Source organism: Manis javanica, chromosome 16 (assembly GCF_040802235.1).
Source record: "Manis javanica isolate MJ-LG chromosome 16, MJ_LKY, whole genome shotgun sequence".
NCBI classification, from domain to species: Eukaryota; Metazoa; Chordata; class Mammalia; order Pholidota; family Manidae; genus Manis; species Manis javanica.
The window spans coordinates 55,933,899-55,959,754 of NC_133171.1; the positions used below are offsets into that span (position 1 = coordinate 55,933,899).

Genomic DNA, 25,856 nt, shown 5'->3' on the forward strand with positions numbered 1-25,856 from the left:
TGGACTGAATGCACCAATCAAAAGACACAGAGTAATAGAGTGGATAAAAAAGGAAGACCCATCTATATGCTGCTTACAAGAGACTCACCTCAAACCCAAAGACATACACAGATCCATCAAGGATCCATCAAGGGATAGAAAAAGATATTTCATGAAAACAATAGGGAGAAAAAAGCAGGTGTTGCAGTACTTGTATCAGACAAAATAGGCTTCAAAACAAAGAAAGTAACAAGAGATAAAGAAGGACATTACATAATGATAAAGGGATCAGTTCAACAAGAGAATATAACCATTATAAATACATATGCACCAATATAGGAGCACCAGCATATGTGAAACAAATACTAACAGAGTTAAAGGAGGAAATAGAATGCAGTGCATTCATTCTAGGAGACTTCAACACACCACTCACTCCAAAGGACAGATCCACCGGACAGAAAATAAGGACACGGAGGCACTGAATAACACACTAGAACAGATGGACTTAACAGACATCTACAGAACTTTTCACCCAAAAGCAGCAGGATACACATTCTTCTCAAGTGTACATGGAACATTTTCCAAAATAGACGACAAACTAGGCCACAAAAAAAGCCTCAGTAAATTCAAAAAGATTGAAATTCTACCAACCAACTTCTCAGACCACAAAGGCATAAAACTAGAAATAAATTGTACAAAGAAAACAAAAAGGCACACAAACACGTGGAGGCTTAACAACATGCTCCTAAATAATCAATGGATCAATGACCAAATTAAAACAGAGATCAAGCAATATAATATATGGAGACAAATGACAACAACAGCACAAAGCCCCTTCTGTGCGATGCAGCAAAGGCAGTTCAAAGAGGAAAGTTTATAGCAATCCAGGTCTATTTAAAGAAGGAAGAACAATCCCAAATGAATAGTCTAAAGTCACAATTATTGAAACTGGAAAAAGAAGAACAAATGAGGCCCAAAGTCAGCAGAAGGAGGGACATAATAAAGATCAGAGAAGAAATAAATAAAATTGAGAAGAATAAAACAATAGAAAAAAATCAATGAAACCAAGAGCTGGTTCTTTGAGAAAATAAGCAAAACAGATACACCCCTAGCCAGACTTATTAAGAGAAAAAGAGAATCTACACATATAAACAGAATCAGAAATGAGAGGAAAAATCTTTGTATGTCTTTGGGTTTGAGGTGAGTCTCTTGTAAGCAGCATATAGATGGGTCTTGCTTTTTTATCCATTCTGTTACTCTGCATCTTTTGGTTGGTGCATTCAGTCCATTTACATTTAGGGTGATTATTGAAAGATATGTACTTATTGCCATTGAAGGCTTTAGATTCATGGTTACCAGAGGTTCAAGGGTAGCTTCTTTACTATCTTGCCATCTAACTGAACTCTCTTATTAAGCTATTATATACACAGTCTGTACCCCTCAGAAACACAAAGAATTATTAGAGAATACTATGAAAACCTATATGCTAACAAGCTGGAAAACCTAGAAGAAATAGACAACTTCCTAGAAAAATACAACCTTCCAAGACTGACCAAGGAAGAAACACAAAATCTAAACAGACCAATTACCAGCAATGAAATTGAAGCAGTGATCAAAAAACTACCCAAGAAAAAAACCCCTGGGCCAGATAGATTTACCTCAGAATTTTATCAGACATACAGAGAAGACATAATACCCATTGTCTTTAAAGTTTTCCAAAAAATAGAAGAGGAGGGAATACTCCCAAACTCATTGTATGAAGCCAACATCACCCTAATACCAAAACCAGGCAAAGACCCCACCAAAAAAGAAAATTACAGACCAATATCCCTGATGAATGTACATGCAAAAATACTCTACAAAATATTAGCAAACTGATGGGATTAAAGATGGCAGTGTGAGAGGAGAGACAGAGGCTTCCTCCTAAAACTGGATACAATTAGAAAATTTAATTGGTGCAACTAATTCTGAGAGAGCAACAGGGAAGAGGATGGTGTCAGACTGCACACACCTGGAGAAAAGATAAGACCTCACCTAACGGGATAACGTACCAGAGCTGTGGCTCTGCGGGACCTGAGCCCCTCCCCCACCTCCCTGGCAGGAGGAAGAGAAATGGAGCAGGGAGGGAGTGGAAGGCTTGGGACTGCTGAATACCTAGCTCCGGAGATCTGCTATGGGAGCACAAACCTACATTTCATGGTGCTTTCATGAGACTCGTATGACTACTGCATTGGGAAGTTAATACAGGCAGAGTTCCTGGGGAGACTGGGATTCCGGCTCCTTGTGGAAAGCAGGGATCCATATCTGGCTGCTATGGGACAAAACATACCTGTGTGACCGGCCCATTGGCTCAGGCAGTGGAGACAGGCACAGCAGCCAGGAGGTGGGGAACAGCTTTTTTCCTCCCCCCAGGCACCAGTACTGCTCCCCTGCGACCCCCGACATTGCTTCAGGGGCTGAGCAGCTCCAGAATAGAGCTTCTGGACACTAGAGGGTGCCATATACAAACATGAAATGCCAAAGGAACCTTGTCCAGAGTAAAATTGTTAATACAACTCCAGAGAAAGATTTAAATGATATGGACCTTGTGACTCTTCCTGAAAGGGAGTTCAAAATAAAAATCATCAACATTCTAATGGAGGTACAGAAAGACATCCAAGAACTCAGGAATGAATTCAGGTCAGAGATCCAGTCATTGAAGAGCATGATGGAGGGTATTAAATGCAGGTTGGATACAGTGGAGGAGACAATAAATGAAATAGAAACTAGAGAAGAGGAATACAAAGAAGCTGAGGCACAGAGAGGAAAAAGGATCTCTAAAAATGAAAGAATATTGAGAGAACTGTGTGACCAATCCAAGCGGAACAATATTCACATTATAGGGTTATCAGAAGAAGAAGAAGAGAGAGAAAGGGATAGAAAGTGTTTTTGAGGAGGTGTTGCTGAAAACTTCCCCAATGTGGGGAAGGAGATAGTCTCTCAGGCCATGGAGATCCACAGATCTCCCAACACAAGGGACCCAAGGAAGACAACACCAAGACACATAGTAATTAAAATGGGAAAGATCAAGGATAAGGACAGACTGTTAAAAGCAGCCAGAGGCAGAAATAAGATCACATACAAAGGAAAGCCCATCAGACTAACATCAGACTTCTCAGCAGAAACCTTATAGGCCAGAAGGGAGTGGCATGATGTATTTAATGCCATGAAGCAGAAGGGCCTGGAACCAAGATTGCTTTATCTGGCAAGATTATCATTTAAATTTGAAGGAGGGATTGAACAATTTCCAGATAAGCAAAAGCTGAGAGCGTTTACCTCCCACAAACCATCTCTGCAGTCTATTTTGGAGAGACTGCTATAGATGGAAGTGTTCCTAGGGTTGGATAGCTGTCACCAGAGGTAGTAATACCATGGTAGGGAGGGTGGACCAGCTTATTGAGAGGCAAATGCAAAATTAAATTGACTATCCCCGAAGTCAATCAAGGGATAGACAAAAAGTACAGAGTTTGATACCTAATATATAAAGAATGAAGGAGAAAGAAAAAGGAGGAGAAATAGAAAAGAATCTTTAGATTGTGTTTGTAATAGCATACTAAATGAGTTAAGTTAGACTCTTAGATAGTAAGGAAAGTAACCTGGAACCTTTGGTAACCACGAATCTAAAGCCTGAAATGGCAATAAGTACATATCTATTGATAATCACCCTAAATGTAAATGGACTGAATGCCCCAATCAAAAGACATAGAGTCACTGAATGGATAAAAAAACAAGACCCATCTATATGCTGCTTACAAGAGACTCACCTCAAACCCAAAGACATGCACAGACTAAAAGTCAAGGGATGGACAAAGATATTTCATGCAAACAACGGGGAGAAAAAAGCAGGTGTTGCAGTACTAGTATCAGACAAAATAGACTTCAAAACAAAGAAAGTCACAACAGATAAAGAAGGACATAAAGGGTTCAGTCCCACAAGAGGATATAACCATAATAAATATATATGCACCCAACACAGGAGCACCAGCATATGTGAAACAAATACTAACAGAACTAAAGGAGGAAATAGAATGCAATGCATTCATTTTATGCAACTTCAACACACCATTCACTCCAAAGGACAGATCCACCAGACAGAAAATAAGTAAGGACACGGAGGCACTGAAGCACACACTAGAACAGATGGACCTAATAGACATCTATAGAACTCTACACCCAAAAGCAACAGGATACACATTCTTCTCAAGTGCACATGGAACATTCTCCAGAATAGACCACATACTAGGCCACAAAAAGAGCCTCAGTAAATTCCAAAAGATTGAAATTCTACCAACCAACTTTTCAGACCACAAAGGTATAAAACTAGAAATAAATTGTACAAAGAAAGCAAAAAGGCTCACAAACACACTGAGGCTTAACAAGACGCTTCTAAATAGTCAATGGATCAATGACTAAATTAAAATGGAGATCCAGCAATATATGGAAATAAATGACAACAACACAAACCCCCAACTTCTGTGGGACGCAGCAAAAGCAAAAGCAGTCTTAAGAGGAAAGTATATAGCAATTCAGGCCTATTTAAAGAAGGAAGAACAAACCCAAATGAATAGTCTAACATCAAAATTATCAAAATTGGAAAAAGAAGAACAAATGAGGCCTAAAGTCAGCAGAAGGAGGGACATAATAAAGATCTGAGAAGAAATAAACAAAATTGAGAAGAATAAAACAATAGAAAAAATCAATGAAACCAAGAGCTGGTTCTTTGAGAAAATAAACAAAATAGATAAGCCTCTAGCCAGACTTATTAAGAGTCAAAGAGAATCAACACACATCAACAGAATCAGAAACGAGAAAGGAAACATCATCATGGACCCAACAGAAATACAAAGAATTTTTAGAGACTACTATGAAAACCTATATGCTAACAAGCTGGAAAACCTAGAAGAAATGGACAACTTCCTAGAGAAATACAACCTTCCAAGACTGACCAAGGAGGAAACACAAAATCTAAACAAACCAATTACCAGCAAGGAAATTGAAGTGGTAATCAAAAAACTACCCAAGAACAAGACCCCTGGGCCAGATGGATTTACCTCGGAATTTTATCAGACATACAAAGAAGATATAATACCCATTCTCCTTAAAGTTTTCCAAAAAAGAGAAGAGGAGGGAATACTCCCAAACTCATTGTATGAAGCCAACATCACCCTAATACCAAAACCAGGCAAAGACCCCACCAAAAAAGAAAATTACAGACCAATATCCCTGATGAATGTACATGCAAAAATACTCAAAAAATATTAGCAAACCAAATTCAAAAATACATGAAAAGGATCATACACCATGACCAAGTGGGATTCATCCCAGGGATGCAAGGATGGTACAACATTCGAAAATCCATCAACATCGCCCACCACATCAACAAAAAGAAAGAGAAAAACCACATGATCATCTCCATAGATCCTGAAAAAGCATTTGAAAAAATTCAACATCCATTCATGATAAAAACTTTCAGGGAAAGTACCTCAACATAATTAAGGCCATATATGATAAACTCACAGCCAACATCATACTGAAGAGTGAAAAGCTGAAAGCTTTTCCTCTGAGATAGGGAACAAGACAGGGATGCCCACTCTCACCACTGTTATTTAACGTAGTACTGGAGGTCCTAGCCATGGCAATTAGACAAAACAAAGAAGTATAAGGAAGCCAGATTGTTAAAGAAGAAGTTAAACTGTCACTATTTGCAGAGGACATGATATTGTACATAAAAAACCCTAAAGACTCCACTCTAAAACTACTAGAACTAATATCTGAATTCAGCAAAGTTGCAGGATACCAAATTAATACACAGAAATCTGTTGCTTTCCTATACACTAACGATGAAGTAGCAGAAAGAGAAATCAGGAAAACAATTCCATTCACAATTGCATCAAAAAGAATAAAATACCTAGGAATAAGCCTAACAATGGAAGTGAAAGACCTATACCCTGAAAACTATAAGACACTCTTAAGAGAAATTAAAGAGGACACTACCAAATGGAAACTTAATCGAATGCTCTTGGCTAGGAAGAATTAATATCATCAAAATGGCCATCCTGCCTAAAACAATCTACAGATTCAATGCAATGCCTATCAAAATACCAACAGCATTCTTCAATGAACTAGAACAAATAGTTTTAAAATTTATATGGAACCACAAAAGACCCCAAATAGCCAAAGCAATCCTGAGAAGGAAGAATAAAGCAGGGGGGATCTTACTTCCCAACTTTAAGCGCTACTACAAAGCCACAGTAATAAAGACAATTTGGTACTGGCACAAGAACAGACCCACAGACCAGTGGGACAGAATAGAGAGTCCAGATATTAACCCAAACATATAAGGTCAATTAATATATGATAAAGGAACCATGGACATACAATGGGGAAATGACAGCCTCTTCCACAGCTGGTGTTGGCAAACTGGACAGTTACATGTAAGAGGATGAAACTGGATCCCTCTCTAACCCCATACACAGAAGTAAATTCAAAATGTATCAAAGACCTGAATGTAAGTCATGAAACCATAAAACTCTTAGAAAAAACATAGGCAAAAATCTCTTGGACATAAACATGAGCGACCTCTTCATGAACATATCTCTCTGGGCAAGGGAAACAAAAGCAAAAAAGAACAAGTGTGACTACATCAAACTGAAAAGCTTCTGTACAGCAAAGGACACCATCAATAGAACAAAAAGATACCCTACAGTATGGGAGAATATATTCATAAATGACAGATCCAATAAGGGGGTGACATCCAAAATATATAAAGAGCTCATGTACCTCAACAGACAAAAAGCAAACAATCCAATTAAAAAATGGTCAGAGGAGCTAAAGAGACTGTTCTCCAAAGAAGAAATACAGATGGCCAACAGGTACATGAAAAGATGCTCCACATTGCTAGTCATCAGAGAAATGCAAATTAAAACCCCAATGAGGTATCACCTCATACCATTAAGGATCGCCACCATCCAAAAGACAAGCAACAACAAATTTTGGTGAGGATGTGGAGAAAGGGGAACCCTCACACTCTGCTGGTGGGAGTGTAAACTAGTTCAACAATTGTGGAAAGCAATATGGAGGTTCCTCAAAAAACTCAAAATAGACATACCATTTGACCCAGGAATTCCACTCCTAGGAATTTACCCTAAGAATGCAGCAGCCCAGTTTCAAAAAGACATATGCACCCCTATGTTTATCGCAGGACTATTCACAATAGCCAAGAAGTGGAATCAACCTACGTGTCCATCAGTAGATGAATGGATAAAGAAGATGTGGTACATATACACAATGGAGTGTTATTCAGCCATAAGAAGAAAACAAACCCTACCATTTGCAATAACATGGATGGAGCTAGAGGGTATTATGCTCAGTGAAATAAGCCAGGCAGAGAAAGACAAGTACCAAATGATTTCACTCATATGTGGAGTATAAGAACAAAGGAAAAACTGAAGGAGCAAAACAGCAGAAGACTCACAAAACCCAAGAATGGACTAACAGTTACCAAAGGGAAAAGGACTGGGGAGGACAAGTGGGAAGGGAGGGATAAGGGTGTGGGAGGGAAGAAAGTAGGCATTACCATTAGCATGTATAATGTGTGTGGGGGGGCATAGGGAGGGCTGTGCTGCACAGAGAAGACAAGTAGTGATTCTACAACATCTTATTATGCTGATGGACAGTGACTGCAGTGGGGAATGTGGGGTAAAGTTGGTGATGGTGGGAGTCTTGTAAACATAATGTTCATCATGTAATTGTAGAGTAATGATACCAGAAAAAAACGATTCCTTGTGCAGATATAGCACATTCTGTTATCCATTCATCTGTTAATTGACATTTGCGTTGTTCCCATATTTTTGCTATTGTGAGTAGTGCTGCTATGAACATTCATGTACAAGTTTTTGTTTGAATACTTGTTCTGCATTCTTTTGGGTATATTCCCAGGAGTGAAATTTCTGAGTCATATGGTAGTTCTTTGTTTAATTTGAGAACCCATTAAACTGTTTTCCACAGCTTACATTTTACAGTTTACACACGTTTTACATTCCACCCAGCCAGGCATCAGGGTTCCAGTTTCTCCACATTTTCACCAATACTTTTCCTTTATAAAAAATGTTTTATTATAGACATTTTAGTGGGTTTGAAATGGAATCTCATTGTGGTTTTGGTTTGATTTTCACTAATGGCTAATGGTGTTGATCATCTTTTCATGTGCTTATTGCCCATTTATATGTCTTCTTTAGAAAAATGTTTATTCAAGTCCTTTGCCCACTTTAAATTGCGTTGTCTGTCTTTTGTTGTTGAGTTGTAGGAGTTCTTTATATATTCTGTATACTAGACCTTGGTCAGATAAATAATTTGGAAATATTTTCTTCCATTCTGTGGGTAATCTTTCCAGTCTTTTGATAGTGTCCTTTAATGCACAAAAGTTTTAATTTTGATGAAGCCCAGTTTATCTAGTCTTTGGTTGTTTCTTCTTGTGATGTCTTATCTTGCCAAGTCCAAGGTTATGAATATTTACCCCAGTATATTTCCTTCTAAGTTTGAGAATATTAGCTCTTATGTTTAGGTCTTTGATCCATTTTGAATCTATTTTATATATAGTATTAAGTAAGGATCTAACTCCATTCTTTTGGATGTGGATATCTAGTTTTCCCAATTCTGTTTATTGGAAAGACAGCCCTTTTCCCATTGAACTGTCTTGGTATTATTTTCAAAAATCACTTGTGACCACATATCCAGGTTTTATTTCTGGGCTGTTTGTTCTATTCTTCTGGTCTGTATGTCTGTCCTATACCACTATGTGTTTGTTCTCTTATGGGCCATTTTCATCTAATGATAGATGGCTGTGGTGCATGTCCAATCTTATAGCTATGTAGGTCAGACAGTACCTAGTTCCTCATGGGAACTCAGGCCGAAGGGTCATCTGGTATCATCTGGTGAGGTGTTTACTTTCTGCCAAGGCCCAGGAGCAAGCTAGAAGCTGTTTCCCAGAAGGCAAATAGTTATCTGCAGAAGAGGGCATAGATTTGCTCCCCAAACCCAGAGGTCTGTGCTGGAATGCTCCTTTTGGTGCTTGCCCATGGGTCTGCACAGCATCCTCACCTGCCATGGACATTTTAAGTATTATTGAACCTGCTGGATCATAAGGCCCAAATGGTAGAGTGGCTTGTATGGTGGTCTGCATTTGCTGCAGAGCCTGCTCTTGCTTTGAGTCCCATCTGAAATTGGCAATCTAATGAGAATTGCCGTAGCAAGCTCAGATGTGGTGTATGTTGCCTTGAAAATCCAAAAAGCGCCTGCAAGTGTTATGCCTCTTGTTTCATGGTAGGTGGTTTGAAGTACAGCAACTTGTCTTTCACCTTGCAGGGAATAGCTTGCCACGGTCTAGACCACTGAAACTATAACAACTTCACTGAGGTGACAGGGTGCTGAATTTTTGTAGGGATTGATTATCTGCTATCTCTAGTTTCCATGTTCTTCTAAAGCACCTAAAGTACTTGCTACTTCCTGCTCATCAGATCCAATGAATATATGGCCTTTTGGGTTTGCACCTCACTCATGGGCTTTTGTATTAGTCAGGGTCCAGCCAGGAGAAAGAAAGCAGACAGTGATTTGAACAAAGAGAAGCTGTACTGCTGTAGCAGCTTGCTGAGGAGGAACATGCCACAGCTGGGAGGGAAGACCTGTTCCTCATGCAGTATCTCTTTAGCAGCCTCTACTAACAAAACTTAACATTGTGCCAGCTAGCAAAGGAAAAACAAAGAGCCTGGTTCCATTTTCACAGAGTAGGCCCTGACAGGTAGACTTAGAATTGAGAGGCTCCAAATTGATAACCTCATAATTTGCCATTTGAAATGAAAGTTGCTCTGTACTGTTTCAGATGAAGCTGAACAGCTGGGATCTTGCTATGACAGCACAGTGTCCATTCAGTTAAATAATTGTTGAGCCCCATGCCTTACCCCTGCCATGTTCTATACATTACAGAGGCACAGAGATAAATAAAGAGTCTCTGTTCACAGGGAACTTCTGTTTTGCAGTTAATAGTCTGTTTCTAGTACCTCTTAATAGTTGCTTTGCCTGTTTGACCCTTGCCTTTGAAGTAAAATAACCTCAAAAATGCCTGCTCTTTAAATTAGGAGTGCCTTGTCACCATGTGCAGTGTGCATTTTACTTTTGCTGTACCTTGCATTTCTTTTTATCACACTACTTGATTTTACTCATCGCTTTATCTCATTCTGCCTAGAAAATGATATCCTATTACTGTAATTGATCCCTTAAAGCCTTGAGCTGTTTGGTCTCTAAGCAAAGACAAATAGAATTTTCTATGAAATCTTGATCCTTAAAAGATAGGCTGGGATATTTTAGGCTAAAGGATTGCCCATTGGGGAATGTTTAGGGCTTTATACAGAATGCAACTCCTTGTTTGACTTTCTCTCTTGGACAGATCTTGCTATCACTGCTATTACCACATCAGAACCACCTAAGAAATGAGATCAAAGAAGCTCTGGACATGGACCTTCTCAAGCAAAAAGCAGATCAGAGGACCCTGAATGTCCTTCAGCTCTCTCAGTACATTCTCAGCATGATGACTTTACTGTGTGCACGAGTTCGAGATGAAGCAGTGCAGAAACTAGAGAACGTTACAGACCCTGTTCAGTTACTGAGGTGTGAAAACTTGACTGCTGTCCCTTGAAACCTGCCTTAGCCCCTGGGCCAAGAAGAGCTGGGCCAGACATTGGATTAAAGTCCCTGTCTTGGCTGGCTTTCTCCTACTGAAGGCCTGACTAACTTCTATTTTTTTCTTCTCTGTGGCCTTTGAGCTTTTCTTTTCCAAAGATGGCCTTAGATTGATTGGGTCCTCTAAATTGAGCATCCTACCAAAAAACATTAGAATATGTAATCCTTCCAAGGAGTTCATGAATCCCTTTTCCAGGTTTTCTTGTTGCAGTGCACACAGTATGAGGGGACAAGGATGGGAGGCTATCCCTATTTCATACCTACAGAAACTAAGACATAGGAAGTTAAAAAGAAAAACCATGATTGGCCTAGAAACAGCATGATCTCTAATCCCACTTCCCAGAGAGATTTTTTAGCATGCTGGTGTTTCCTTCTGACCACCTTTTTGAAGAGACAACAGAATGATCATTGTGGAAAGAGATCTAGCCCGGAGACTTCAAGGTCTAGAGGCTTACCTGTTCCTAGCTCTGCCACTCACTTCCTCTGAACCTTGGGTCCTGGGGCACACTATCATCTTTTGCAAATATAGGAGGCAGAACTAAGTTCTAAAATCCCTTCTCACTCTAGAATACAGTGATTTAATGATACCTTCTGTAGGTTCCCCTCTCACTAGATATCTTTCTTAATATAAATACTCTATTTTCTCCTATTTCAGTGGGATCTTCCAAGTTCTAGGCCTGATGAAAATGGACATGGTGAACTACACTATCCAGAGCCTTCAACCCCATCTGCAGGAACATTCCATTCAGCATGAATGGGCTAAATTCCAAGAACTCCTCAACAAGCAGCCTAGTATGTATACACTTGAGGGCAGAAGTGGGAAAATATGACCTTGGGTATGACTTTTAATATGTTAGTACTTTGCCTCTCTTTGGAACAGAAAGTTTCTTCTTCAGGTAGGGGGACAGAGAAGGAACACTTATCTAAGAAAGTTGCCCCCCAGCTCAAAGCATTTATTTATTGACTAGGAGTAAGTATACCTTGAAAAGAATCATAATCTTGAAGCCTCAGGGATGCATATACTGAAAACACTCTCGTCCCACCGCAGGCCTCCTTGATCACACCACCAAATGGCTGACGCAGGCGGTGGCAGAGCTCTCCACACCACCTCTGACTTCCCCTGACACTCCTGACTCCTCTCCAAATGAGACAGCCAGCAGCCCAGAGCCCCTCAGCCCCACAGCGGTGCTGTCCCAGGGCTACCTGTATCTTCTCTGGGACCCTGAAAATGAAGAGTTCCCTGAGGTAAAACTGGGTGGGCCATTGCTTTGTTTTGTATTCTAGGCTTCCACCAGGACCTTCCTATCCTGATAGCCTGCTCTTCCCTGCTTCCCCAGACTCTGCTGACAGACACAACCCGGCTGCAGGAACTGCAGTCCCAGTTGTACCAGTTAACCATTCTGGCCTCGGTCTTGCTAGTGGGCAGTAGTTTCTCTGGGCGTGTCCTGTTTGGTTCGCCTCAGTTTGTGGATAAGCTGAAACGTATAACCAAAGCCCTGATGGAGGAGTTTAACTCCAGGTGAGCTGCATAGATCTCTTTTAGCACAGCAGATATGCCATATGAGGACATAGGCAGGTAACGAAGGATTGCTTATGTTCTACCACAAACCAGAGAGGCTCTTCAGGACCAGCCATAAAGGTGGTTGGTAACATTCTGTAAGTGGTCTTGAGGCTTGTGACAAAGAGAAATAAAACTTTCGTTCAAAACAGGTCATGTGGAGGATAGTTTTCTACAAAATGACTCTATCTTTTTTGTTATAAAGGAGTCACTATCTAGTTAAGTGGTTGACCACAGTCTGGTTTTATGTATATCCAGGAGTTGAGTAAGTATACCTTGAAAAGTATTATTGATTGAGTACCCACTGTGTACAGGGGTGTCACCCCATATGAAAATGAGGTATCAGAAGGTCAGATTTGACCTTGTAATTGGTGACAGGGCAAATCACCATGGATAATGTTTTAGAAAGTCTTAAAAATGTATATACATATATATGAATAAATTCCACAGAGCTAAAGGATACTGAGTAGATACCAAACTTTTATTCAGAGTCAGTTTTGTAGTTTATATCGTTTTCTAAGAAGTAAAACATGGTATCCACGTATAGAGAATAGTTGGTATCCGCGGCATCACAGTGAAGACACTGAACCTACCCACTGGGCTGGGTGGCTACTAGGGGCTGGGCTGAGGCAGGGGGACGGCAGGGAGTCCCCATCAAGTGGGCCCAGCTTCTGGTGTGGCACTTCCCAGGGACCACCCGCTGGGCACCAGCTTACTCTCCTCCATGATCTAGGCCTGAGGAGGCTGTGCTGCCTGTGAGCAAGCAGGTGTCTCAGGAAATCCATCAAAGCCTCAAGAACAATGGCCTTGCTGCTCTGAGCAATGACAACACAGCATCTCTGATAGGACAATTTCAGAACATTGCCAAGAAGGAGGACTGTGTCTGCAGTGTCATTGGTGAGCATGCCTGTGGGATGGGGAGAACGCTGGGGCGAACTAGTCCTGGAAGTCGGTTACCAAGCCATTCCACAGGGAAAGGATGATCACTGGGCAAGTCATTAGACTGTAGCTTTTTCAAAATGCTGGGTTGAAATACATTCCTTTCAGTTTAAAGACTGACTCTGGTTTTAAGGAAGATTTGTACCCAGGAATTCATGACTTCTAGGTGTGGCAAACTGTCCAACCAACCTGGTTAAGTCATCACTGGCATTCTGGGTAATTTTCTGACTTAGTTCAAGACATGTGACATCTACCCCTTCCCCCAACCCTGCAACAAGAAACTGATGCTGAGTTAGGCTGAAGGACATACTCCCATACCAGGGATTCTCCTCATCCCTTGTTGGAATGGAGGGTGTGAACTTGGCCTTCCTCTTTACCTCAGCCATCCAAAGGATCAGTCTAAGATCCTCATGTTAAATGCTCACTAGGATTTAACTGATCAGTACTTAAGTAATCTTTTTAATAGGCAGAAATTTAATAGCACACAGTTTTTGATCTTTGCTTTGTCCTTGGGAGCTAGATACTGGATAGTCGCCCCCTTCTGAAACAAAATGAAACAGGTTTCCTAATCTCTAGGTGCGTGGGTAGGTTTGTGACATCTCAGTTAACTTAGAACTTTAGTGAGTAGAGTGTAGGGCCACTGTTTCTCCTGGCAAGTTGTCTGCCCTTTCCCAACTCACTGTCTTTTCCTGCTCACAGATCAGCAGATCCATTTGTTTCTCAAATGCCATTTGGTTCTTGGTGTGCAGTGGTCTCTGTTAGACCTTCCTGGAGGCCTTACTGTCATTGAGGCAGAACTAGTAGAACTGGGCCAAAAGTTTGTCAACCTGACACATTACAATTGGCAGGTGTTTGGTCCTTACTACATGGAGATCCTAAAAACCCTCATCACCCCAGCCCAGGCACTGGAAACTGAAGTGGAGTCTCTTTGATAGCACCAGCTCCAAGCCCTGGCACTTTGGACCCAGGAGAGAAGCCCATCATTTTCCTGGGGTGACACACCAGTGGCCACCAGAGCAGCAAGCCCTTCTTCCCTCCTGCAGCAAGTACACCAGCACCATAGTGATGAAGCATGTAAACACCAACTGGCCCAAACTCATTCACTAATAAACTCCTGAACTGCAAGCAAACCTCCACTCTTCCTGTACTGCAGCTGTGGCCAGGTTCCCAACTAGGAGAGAAGCCAGCAGGTCCCCAGTTTTTCCTCTACTGGTTAGGTGCTCTCTTTAGCATACAGAGCTGAGAAGCCAAGATGCCCAGGTGCTAGCATTACTTTCTGTAAGGGTAAAGCATTTCTCTGAGGGCTCTGAGAACTCTCAGTATATCCAAAATGTGAGTACAAGGGCATCTCTGGAAGTCAGAAACTTGTTTTGTTCAGTTCACTTCAGGATTGGGCATGGTTGAAAGAAGTTACTAGAAACCTCATTTCCAGGATGAGGTTCTTCTGAAGGTTTTAAATGATGCAACAAGAAGTCAAGAAATAGTAAGACCCTCCATCTTCCTTTTCTGTTACAAGGTCTGAAGCAGTGTGCAAACTGGGGCTGGATGAAATGGGTGTTGCTGCTAGCAAGTGTTCTGTTAAGGACGGGGTTCACAGGGTTTGTGGGGTTCCTCTCAAGTGTCCAGAGTTCAGGCTTGGACAGGTAGGTCTGAGCTGACTGACTTGGATCAAGTTTATCCTTGGTCTTGTTGACTAGCTGAGGAAGCTTCTTGTTCCCTCATCTCTAAGCTTAGAATACCCTGTTCCTCCTGACAGGTGGAGCAGCTTCAGCTTCCATCCTTCCTGCGACTTCCGCTCTAGGACTCTAATTGGCAGTTGTAGCTGTGAGCTCCGTGGGCATCACAAATGAGGGAGATTCTAGGAATCTACTTTTTATTCCTAACATTGTTTGTGTGTTTCTACATTTTTCTCATTATTACACTATTTTATTATTTGTATTCTTTTATCTTACTACATGTCTTTCCTGTTCTAGATTGTATTACTAACGTAATACTTTATTATTATATATTAACTGCATCAATCATGTATGTTTTTTTTTAAACTCCAGAATCTGACATCTAGAACATAGTCAGACATCTTTTACTCTAATATGAGATTTCCTTTGTTTACTCTTCAATCAAATACAGTGCACATCTTTGATACGGAGCATTTTCATTATTTTCTGTTGAAAAATTCTAATTATTCATTAGAAATATTGCCCAGTTTTAAAGTTTTTAATATTTAAGAATTCCTTAATGTACTGTTTCAAAAATATTGCTTAATGACTTAGCAGTTAATCCCTCTGAGTAAAATATTTCATATTTGTTAAAACTTTATTTCATACTGATTTATTTCAATCATTTAATATGTATTTTCAGTGATTAAACAATTTATTGTGATTAAAACTTAGGTTCAATTTGTTTTGACTATAGGTCAAGTTTGTCTATCATATTCAAATTTTTGAATCCTTAATACGTTTCATCTGCTTTGTCTACCAATTATATCTACCAATAATAATCTGTTGATATTCTTCATAAGAGTTTTGTAGTTTATGTCATGATTCTTTCTAATTTGCTTTCTTGAGTACTTCAAACATCAGTATCTCACACCACGCTCCCCACCACCCCTGAAAGAAAGGAACAATGACCTTCACTGCCAGATGCCCTTTCCTCAGCTCATGCCTGAACAAGCAGCAGCTCCACCATGGATTCATTTCCAAAGTTCAGAGTAGGTGGTTCTTGCTTACGCCTTTCTCCTCAGTAGGCTGGCTGGAATCATTACTTACCACAGAATATTCTTTCAAAGATCTGCAAAGCCTGGTTTGTTTCTTTATGATTCATATTCATTAGCTGCAAACTGAACCTTAAATACAACCTCTCAGATGCTTCTTCAAATGCCAAAGTTAACTGGCTTAAATTTTGACTTACTATTTATTAAATTCACTTTGCTCTGCCCAGGTCATTCTGTTGTAACCTGGGGAATATCTGAAATATGCTGTTTTCCACCCAAATAAGATAATATATTTCAATGACTTTCTTCTTAGGATTTAAGGCAAAATGGCAACACTTGCTCCTAGATGTCCTGCGTTTTCTAACATTCCCCTCCAGCTCCATCCAGGCCACTTGGGGCAGAGTCACTGTTTTCCCTTCTCACTTTCTGACCATCACTCAAGCTTATCCATTTCATTAAATTCCTCTTACACTTCTGTGCCCAGCTGGTTCTAAGGCAATTTTAATTAGTTGCTTTAAAGATATATACCTGTAAAAGCTTTCTGTCATCTCTAAATTATTAGAGGCCATGTATTCAAAATGAACTCTTAGACTGAATTCTCCATTGCAACATTTAGTAAATTGGCAATTATGAAAGTATTCTCAAAACCTTTTCCTTGTATCTGCCGTTCCTGCCACATGGCATTATCTGTGAGGTCAGAACCTGGTGTGTTGTTCACATTCCATAATATGACTGCACTGTGGGGCTTGACCCTCTGAGAGGGGACCAGGCAGGCAGGGGTCGAGGGGATGGTAGCAGGGCATCTGGATTCATGCAGGACTGCCTTAGTGGGTGTGGGGGGCATGTGTGGGCTCAGGCAGAGTGGCCTAGTGTGGCTGGGGGTGCTTATGGGTTCATGCAGGGCAGCCTGGCTGGAGGTAGTGGGAATGTGTGGACTCAGGCAGTGTGGCCCACACAGCTAACACCCCTGTGCACTAGGCCAGGATTGACTTCCAGCCACTGGGCAGAAGCCAATGAGACCAATTAGACGGGGCTTTTGCAGATCAGGTGCAAGGGGCACACCAGCCCAGCACCCCTGAGACCTCACCAAGCCCCCAAGTGCCAGGACAGTAGATGGGCCCATGCTCACAGCCTTCAGGTTCCCCAACAGTGAGGCAGGCCCTGGAGGGTCACACCTGCAGAGAGCTCCTGGCCAGCTCACCTGTCCCCTCACCTGTTTGAAAATTTAAGGCCCTACTGTCTCAAGATATGTACCTTTAGGTGAAATGGGTTTGTCTTGTGATGTGTTTAGCAAAGCCAAGGAGAGCCTGTACTGAGGGTAAGTAAGGGTACTAAGCAAAGATGTGGGGGATGTGCAAAATGCTTGAAGAACTGCCCCGGGGGAGATTCTGTACAATGAAGGTGCATAGATGAGTAGTTTTAAATATAGAGACTGCACTGAGCATCTTTCAGATTACAGTTCACCTACCTGTTTTATAGGTTTCTTGCATTTTCATGATTCTTGAAAAAACGAGAGGGTATGAGGGTCTGTTTCTGGAAAAATAAAAATAAAACTGCAGACATAACTCATGCAGAAATCTGAGTTCTGTGAGACTGGATAATGCAGAGATGGATACAGAACTCAGCATACCAAACATGCATATAAAGGATACACAGGGATTTTGAAAACCCTCACAGTCATCTACATAGATGATACTGCTAAACTTTTTGTATTCAAATGCCAAAGTTAACTGGCTTAAATTTTGACTTACCTTTTATTAAATTCTCTAGAGCTGTAGAACTATTTGTGTTTTGATTTGTTTTGCTTTTATAGCTTGGTGTCTCTATTTTGCTTCAACATAGTGTTTCTGCTTTCATCTATTCTTAAATTGAAGACCACATAATTCACTTCTTATAAATTAAAGTCTTAAGTGTAAAATCAAGACAGGTATCCAGAAATAAAACATTCTGTGAATGTAGGTCATGATATCAGGGCTTTTTTTTCCTCCCCAAAAGTGGAATAATATACTTCTACACAGAAAAACTAAAAAATGTTAATATTTTTAAATAAAGATTTAATATTATTTTGATATAGTCCAAATAGTAAATCAAATTACATAATTGTATTTTAAGTAATTAAATTAGGATTGCAACTTAATAAATATATTGTTTCCTCTTAAACTGCTCAGTGGCTGATGGGCAATATATCAGCTTGCAGCTCTGCAACTTAAAAAAAACTATGGATTACCAATTTTAAGTGTTGCCAGCTACAATAACTTTGTATTAACTGATATTTGTGTTTGTTTTTCTCATATAATTATTTTATGATGTTCTGTATCTCCAAAATGTCTTTCCCATATCTGTGGAAAATGTTTAGCTTGCACCACAGGATGCTTACTATATAAAGCCACTACTTCCAAGACCGGAAGGCATAGCTGCTGTATCTAATACATATAAACAAACACAGAGAATCAGACAGAGGAGGAGCCAGAGGAATATGTTCCAAGCAAAAAGAACAAGACAAAACACCACAAATAGTGCTGAAAGAAATGGAGATACGCAATCCACCTGATAAAGAATACAAAACAATGGTCATAATGTTGCTCATTGAACTGGAGAAAAGAATAGATAATCTCATGGAGGACTTCAACAAAAGCATAGAAATATAAAAATGAACCAGTCAGAGCTGAATAATACAATAGGAAATGAAAACACAACAGAGGGTATAAATAGTAGGCTGGAGGATGCAGAGGAAGGAATCAGTGAGCTGAAAGACAGGCTAGTGGAGAGTGACCAAGCTGAGGAACAGGGAGAAAAAATTTCTAAACTGAGAAGACATGAAAAGATCTCTGTGACACCTCCAAATAAAACAAATACTCTCATAATAGGGGTTCTGGAAGCACAGAGAGCCCTTAACAAGATGAACCCAAGGAGGTCCACACCAAGACACATAGTAATTAAAATGGCAGAGATCGGCGATAGAGAATCTTAAGAGCAGCAAGAGAAAAGCAGACAGTTACCTACAAGGGAAACTCCATAAGGCTTTCAGATTTCTCAGCAGAAACTTTACAGGCCAGAAGAAAGGAGCATGAAATATTCAAATTATTGAGAGGGAAAAAGAAATCCTAAAACTGAGAATATTCTCCCAAGCAATGCTAGCATTCAGAATTGAAGGAGAGAGAAAAAATTTTCCATAGAAATCAAGGCTAAAAGATTCATCACTACTAGACTGACCTTACAGGATATGTTAAAGGGACTTCTTTAGATGGAATTGTTTTTAAATTGAAATGTTTCTCCTAAGTGAAATGTAGCTACCCATCACTTACAAAGTGAGTACAAAGTACATAAGGTGAGGGAGTTTGGTGTAGATTCAGGGCATTAGGGTTTGGTTTAGCTGGCGTTAAGCACAAGTAGTCCGTTTCCCCTGCCCCTCCATCTCTCTGAGGCCTCCAGGATGGACAGGACTTGCCCATGGTCACACATGAGGGAGGGTTAGGCTGGACTGGTGGTTTCCTGCCCTTCCCCATCTCAGTCTTGGGCTTTGAAAGGAGGAGAATGAAACGTCCACTCTGGTGCTGACTTCCAAGTCCACCTCCATCACATGTTTTGGAGGTCCCAGAAATCACATTTCCTCCTGCCCACCCCGGGCTGGGTGTTAATGGCTGTACTCCTGGGCAGCCCGAGGTGCCTGTCACACAAGGGCCCTTGGCAGGCATGTGTGGATTTATACAGGGCTGGGTGCAGTGACCTGCCAGCTCTCAGGTGTTGCCTACTTGAGGGCTGGCAGGGCCCTCTTGGGACTGGCTGGATCTCTTGGGCAGCCACAGACAATCACACACAGACAGACAGCTCTTGGCTTCTGTCCCTCAAGCAGGCATCCATGGTCCTCCTACTCAGGCCAGTCTGGGCCCTGTCAAGCCCCCTTGGCCAGTTACTGAGCTAACCCTGCTGCTGGGCAATTGAACAGCTACCTGGGCAGTATAGACAGCCCTTTGGGATGTTTCAGTTCCCAACACTGTGTGGTTGACACAGGTGTCTCCTGCCTCACAGCCTTAGCCTGCCATGAGAGGTAATAACCTTCTGAGCATTGAATGTGGTCCTGGCCACACAGCCATACAGCAGAGTTATACACATACAGCCTTGCAGTCCTTTGGCCCTCCAGCTGTAACAAACCTTTGACATTCGTAACTTGTTGAAAATCAAAGACCTGAGAGCAACTGTCTCCCAGAGGGCAGGGAGAGATGCCTGTTACATTTACCACCAGCATTAATGCTGCTTTTTCTGTCAGTGGATGAGTTTCTTGTGGCTGTGGCAGGGCCCCAGGAGCAGCAGATGGATAGATGCAACCCCCAACCCTACACGAGCTCCCTCCTTCCTTGGGCTTTGGGTTCATGGCTGTGCACTGGGCCAGCAGTGATGTGGAGTGCACTGCTTTCCCTACCCAGCACCTGTTCTCATGTCCAAATCTGTACCTCAGCTTTGGAAAGTACATCTCACCTGCCTCCATTCCAATCAGCTCCAGAAGGCAGACCCTATGCTCAACTCACCTTGGAGAATGGTGTGTGACCCCAGTCTAGCCAACCCCATGTTCCATCCTCTGGGTGCTCTGATGGGGTCAAGGATGCAAATGCGACTGGAGCAAGGCCAAAGGCATTGAACGACATGACTTTTCATGGAACCCGAGGGAAGGAGAAACACTGCCTCAGAATGGACGGTGAGTGGGTGTCTGCCTGGAGCTGCTGGAGGCCCCAGATGCAGCAAGAGAGACTGCCCATGAGTGGGACCACCCCACAGGCACTCAGGTTGGAAGGCTGGAGACGGACCATGTCCTACTGGGAGAGCCCCTGGATCTGGCAGGCCCAGGCACCATCTTAAAGTTGCCTTTTGCAGTCACTAATTTATTTCTATCATTTATAAAATAATTCATTTATTTTACTTCTCTAAGTGCATCTGGTCCCTTGCAATCAGAAAAGTCCCAGCTGACACATCAGAATCAATAATTCCTAAGACTCCCTCTGCCTGGAGTCCTCCCTGGGTGGGGCATGGCTGGGGTGGTGGTTGAAGAGTGTATGGGGTCAGATCTGAGGGGGGAGCTGCAAACAGCTCTGCCCCTGTTCCGTCCCTGTTCTGGGGTGGAGAATCCCCAGAACAGTGAGAGGAGAAGTTAGGGAAGAGGTCCCTGGATGTTGTGCTTGTATTTTCCTTGTTTTAGGGCCCATTCTGTCAGTGTTTTTTTTTTTTTTTTTTACTAGGAAATCACCCAATTCCTTTAGGCTTCCAGGTTGATGCAGCTTGTTTCTAAACATGCTCTCAAGGCAACTTATTGCTGTTCACATTATCTGTGGCCACTGGTTGAGGTAGTGTTCATCGGGTCTCCTCACCGGGAAGGTACTTTCCCCATGTCCATCCAGTGTGTCTTCTTCAGGAGGAAGACCTCCTCTAGAGAGGGGAGCAGGCCACACCTCCACAATGGTTGTTTGAGTGCCGACATCAATTATTCAGAATTCTTCTGCAATATATCTCTGTCCAACCCCATGCATAAAAATGACTGAACTAACTTATTTTTACCAGTGTGAATGCCCGGATTGCTATTTTAGGCTTTTGGTGACAGTCCAGCACTAGCGTCTGGTCGCTCTGGTCATGGCTGCTGTGGCTCTGGAGAACTCTGTCCGTTGGCTCCTGTTCCCTTTTGATATATTCCGTCTTTGTTGGCCTTTTTTTTTTTTTTTGGTACTTCCCTACTTTGTGATACTTCACTATTGTCCTGGCTTTTTTATTTACTGTCTCAGTCCTAGTGTTAGCCATTTATTCAGACAGCCCTGGCTCCTTAGGGAATGGCATTAAAAATTTACATGTTGTAGCTAAATGTGCTCAGCGGACAATGGAAGAAAATATATGCACCAGTTCCAACCTATGCATACATACCTGATTATAAAGATTTCTATGTGGAACTGTCTTTTGCTAAGAATGAGTTTATACAGATGTCTCCAGCGTCATCCAGTATCACCTGGATATTGTCACCTTCTCTCCTTGTTTATTTGTAACTTCCCACTCCAACAGGAGAAGTCTGGCTGCCAAAGTCACAGGGGCAAAATGAAGTCACTTATGCTAAGTCTCCATGTCAGGGAACCAAGACTTAATGCCTAACCTAACTGCAGTTTTTCTGGGCCCCCAGCCCCTCCCTAACTGCAAAGTATAACCTTTGGATTTTCCTTGTCAGCACTAGGAGGCAATCCACTGACAGACCTTTTCTATTCCCCGTAGGAGGGCGACCTTGCCTAAAACAATGCATTCTTTGCTAATAATTTTGTGTTTCCCCTCCCTCTCTGCCTTTATAAACCTGTCCTTTCCTGTAGCTCAATGGATCACCCCTCTACTTGCTAGATGGGGTGCTTCCTAGTTTATGACTCTTTTAAATAAAACTAATTTGGTCTTTAAATTTACATTTGAATTTTGTATTTTAAGCACATGTAAGATTCATCTGTGTCTGCATGGGTTGGTGAATCATTCCTTTCTATGGATGAATAGTACTGCATTGTATGTGTAGGTGGAGGAAAAATAATTTTTCCTTTACTCTTTCAGGTTCTTGGCTGAGACCATCTTTAATAAAAGAGAGATTAACAGGAGAAAAAAATCCAGAATTTTAATAACGTGAATATGCATGAGGGGTGCCCAGGAAAACCAGCAAACTCCAGGTAATTGCTCAAGCCATCACCTTAAATACCATCTTTTGGTAAACACAAGTTTTCCAGGCAGGAAGCTGGTTGAGGGAAGTTATCAGGCAAAGCAGAGTAAATAAAGGGCATACTAAAGTCCAGGCCTCCTCCTTTGACATGGATTTGTAGGGATTTATTCATCCTTGTATTCCTTGTACAGAGAGGGAGACACCGTACAAATGGGGATTTCCTTTAATAATACAGATTTCTCTGACAAAAGAGCAACTCGTAGTACCTTTTAGTGATTCTTCTGTGTCTACTGTTTTTAAAATTTAATCAGCCCCAAATAATCCCATCCCAAGAAGCATATTTTAGGGGGGCATATTCTGGTCCCTATCACATGGACGTACCACTATTTATTCATTCTGAATTCACTATCTACTGGTTTCAAGGTTTTAGCCATTATGAATAGAGCTACTGTGTGTAATTGCATGATGGTGGTTTTCTCAAAGCCGTCGTCTAAATAATGGAGGCATGATTCTTGGATCCTAAGGTGAGACTTGTGTTGAAAGAAGCTGGCAAACTCTCTTCCAAGGGGCTGTACATGCAATGAAGGAGGGCTCCTGCTGCTCCTTGCCCCACAGAGGTCGGTGTTGTCATGTTTCTGAAGTTCGGCAGTTCTCCTAGGTGTGCAGTGCTGTGTCCCCTGATTTCCCAAATCCTTTATCAAATATATACTTTGCAAATATTTTTTCCCGGTTTGTGTCTTATCTCTGGGTTCTCTGAACAAAGTCTTTCAGATTAGAAAAATTTAATTTTATAAAGCCACGAAATTAGTTTTCTTCTGTGAACATGCTATTTGTGTAGGATCTTAGAAGTTATCAGCAAATACAAGATTGTGTAGATTTTCGTTTTTTACCTAGAATTTTATAATTTTGCATTTAAAATTTGCCTATGGACAATTCTGAGTGAGCTTTGGTGTAAGCTGTAAAACTTGTGTCTACGTTCATTTCATTCCTTACGGTCTCCAACGAATTGCTCCTTAACTGTTGAGAGAACACGGAGAATTCCTGGCCATTGCAGTTTGAATTTCCAGTTTTCTCCTTCAGCAGGTTGTCCGCGGGAGGATGCCGCCTATTCCGAGCTGTGAGCGCTCGTCCTGCACAGCCTACTAAGGCCCGCAGGGGGCGCCTCCGCTCACCACACGGACCCTCGGGGCGCATGCGCTTCCAGTCCCCGGGAGTTGCCTCAGCGTTCGGCTGCCGGGAGCCGGGTTTGCTCAGAGCCTGCGGCGGCCCCGGGACCCCGCCGGCCGCGTCCGCAGTGACAGCTCAGTTTCCTCGGGAGCCTCGGGATGGAAAGGTCAGGAGAGGCTCCCGGTGCGCCGCCTGCAGAGCGCTCCCCTCCAGGGGCCGGGGAAGGAAGGCCTGCGGCCGGGAACCGGGTCTTCGCGCAGTTTGGGGGCGAGGCGGGCGCGGGTGAGTCCGGGCTGCGGACGCGGCGGGGCCGGTTCCATCTAGCTTGTAGGGTGTTTGCTTCTGTGAGGAGTGCGATGCAGTTTCGGTGGGGGTCGCACCTAGTCTGCCCGTTGCTGTGGGCGGAGGGGACTTGCAGTAGCTATAGCAAAACAGTATGATACTGGCATGAAAAGACACATAGGTGGTGGAATAGAATAGCAAGCCCAGAAAGTAAGTCCACACATGTATGATCGATTAATCTACGACAATGAAGCAAGAATATTTAATGGGAAAAAATCTTTTCAATAAATGGTGCTGGGAAAACTGAACAGCTCTACACAGAATGAAATAGGGTTCTTATACCATATATAAAAACAAATTCAAAATGAATTAAGGACTTAATAACTAAGTAAGACCTGAAACCATAAAACATAAGCTCTTTACCATCATCAGTCTTAGCAGTATTTTTTGGACCAGTCTCCTTAGGCAAGGGCAAGAAAAGCTAAAATAAACAAATGGAGTTAAGTCAAACTAAAAAGCTTTTGCTCTGCGAAGGAAACCATCAACAAACAAAATGACAACCTACTGAAAAAGAGAAGGTATTTGCAAATCATATATTCAATAAAGGGTTGATATCCAAAACATATAAAGAACTTATATGAATTTTATTTTTAAAAAACCCAAAAACTGAATTTAAAAATGGGCAGAGGATTTGAATAGACATTTTCCCCAAGACATAATATGGATGGCCAACAGGCACATGAAAAGATGCTCAATATCACTAATCATCAGGAACATGCAAATCCAAACCACAATTAGATACCACCTGACCCTCGTACACTGTTGGTGGGAATGTAAATTAGTGCAGCCACTAAGGAAAACAATATGGAAGCCCCTCAAAAACTTAAAAATCCAAAATACCAATTCAAAGAGATATGCACCCCTATGTTCACTGTAGCATTATTTACAATAGCCAAGATATGGAAGCCACCTAATTATCCATCAGTAGCTAAATGGATAAAGAAGATAAATTTACACAAAGGATTACTCACTAATAAAAATGAATGGAACCTTGCCATTTGTGACAACATGGATGGACCTAGCAGATACTATGATAAGTGAAATAAATCAGAGACAGACAAATTACCATATTTCACTTATATGTGGAAACTAAAAAACAATACAAATGAAAAACAAAACAGATTCATAGATAAGGAACAAACTGTTGGTTACCAGTGCAGGGAGCAGTCAGTAGTAGGTGAAACAGGTGATAGGGATTAAGAGGTAACTTCCAGTTACAAAATATATGTAAGTCATGAGGATGTAAGGTACAGCATAGGGAATATGCTCAGTAATATTGTAATAACTTCGTATGGTGACAGATGGTAACTAAACATTTGGAGATCACTTCGTAATATATAAAATTATGATATATACCCTAAACTATGGGCACACCTTGTTTTACCACACTTTGCAGGTACTGTGTTTTTCACACATTGAAGTTTTGTGGCAATCCTGAGTTGAGCAAGTCTGTTGGCACCATTTTTCCAACAGTATTTGCTCACTTCATGTTTGTGTCCCATTTTGGTAATTCTCATGGTATTTCACACTTTTAAATTATTATTGTTTGTTATGGTTATCTGTGATCAGAACTGACTGAAACAGATGGCTAGCGTTTTTTAGCAATAAAGTATTTTGAAGTTATGTACATAGGCTTTCAGACATAATGCTATTACACACTTTAGAGACTATAGTATAGTGTGAAGGTAACTTTTATATGCACTGGGAAACGAAAAAATCCATTT

The 25,856-nt window shown here is 41.5% G+C and overlaps 1 protein-coding gene across 9 annotated transcripts in view; it reads left to right on the forward strand.

Moving 5' to 3' along the window:
• Positions 1–25,584, forward strand: part of TCP11 (t-complex 11) — a 155,561-nt gene extending 129,977 nt beyond the window's left edge. For 3 of the 9 annotated variants that reach the window (XM_073224683.1, XM_073224686.1, XM_073224682.1), the window contains exons 5-10: positions 10,460–10,680; positions 11,408–11,544; positions 11,801–11,997; positions 12,090–12,271; positions 13,044–13,207; positions 14,098–15,488. In XM_073224683.1, coding sequence (XP_073080784.1) covers positions 10,460–10,680; positions 11,408–11,544; positions 11,801–11,997; positions 12,090–12,271; positions 13,044–13,207; positions 14,098–14,165 — 969 coding nt within the window. In that variant the 3' untranslated portion in view covers positions 14,166–15,488. Of the gene's footprint in view, positions 1–10,459; positions 10,681–11,407; positions 11,545–11,800; positions 11,998–12,089; positions 12,272–13,043; positions 13,208–13,948; positions 15,500–22,520; positions 22,634–23,703 lie in introns of those variants that run through there. The other 6 variants (XM_073224678.1, XM_073224679.1, XM_073224684.1 and 3 more) reach the window with 6 other exon arrangements.
• The last annotated feature ends 272 nt before the right edge of the window (positions 25,585–25,856 follow it).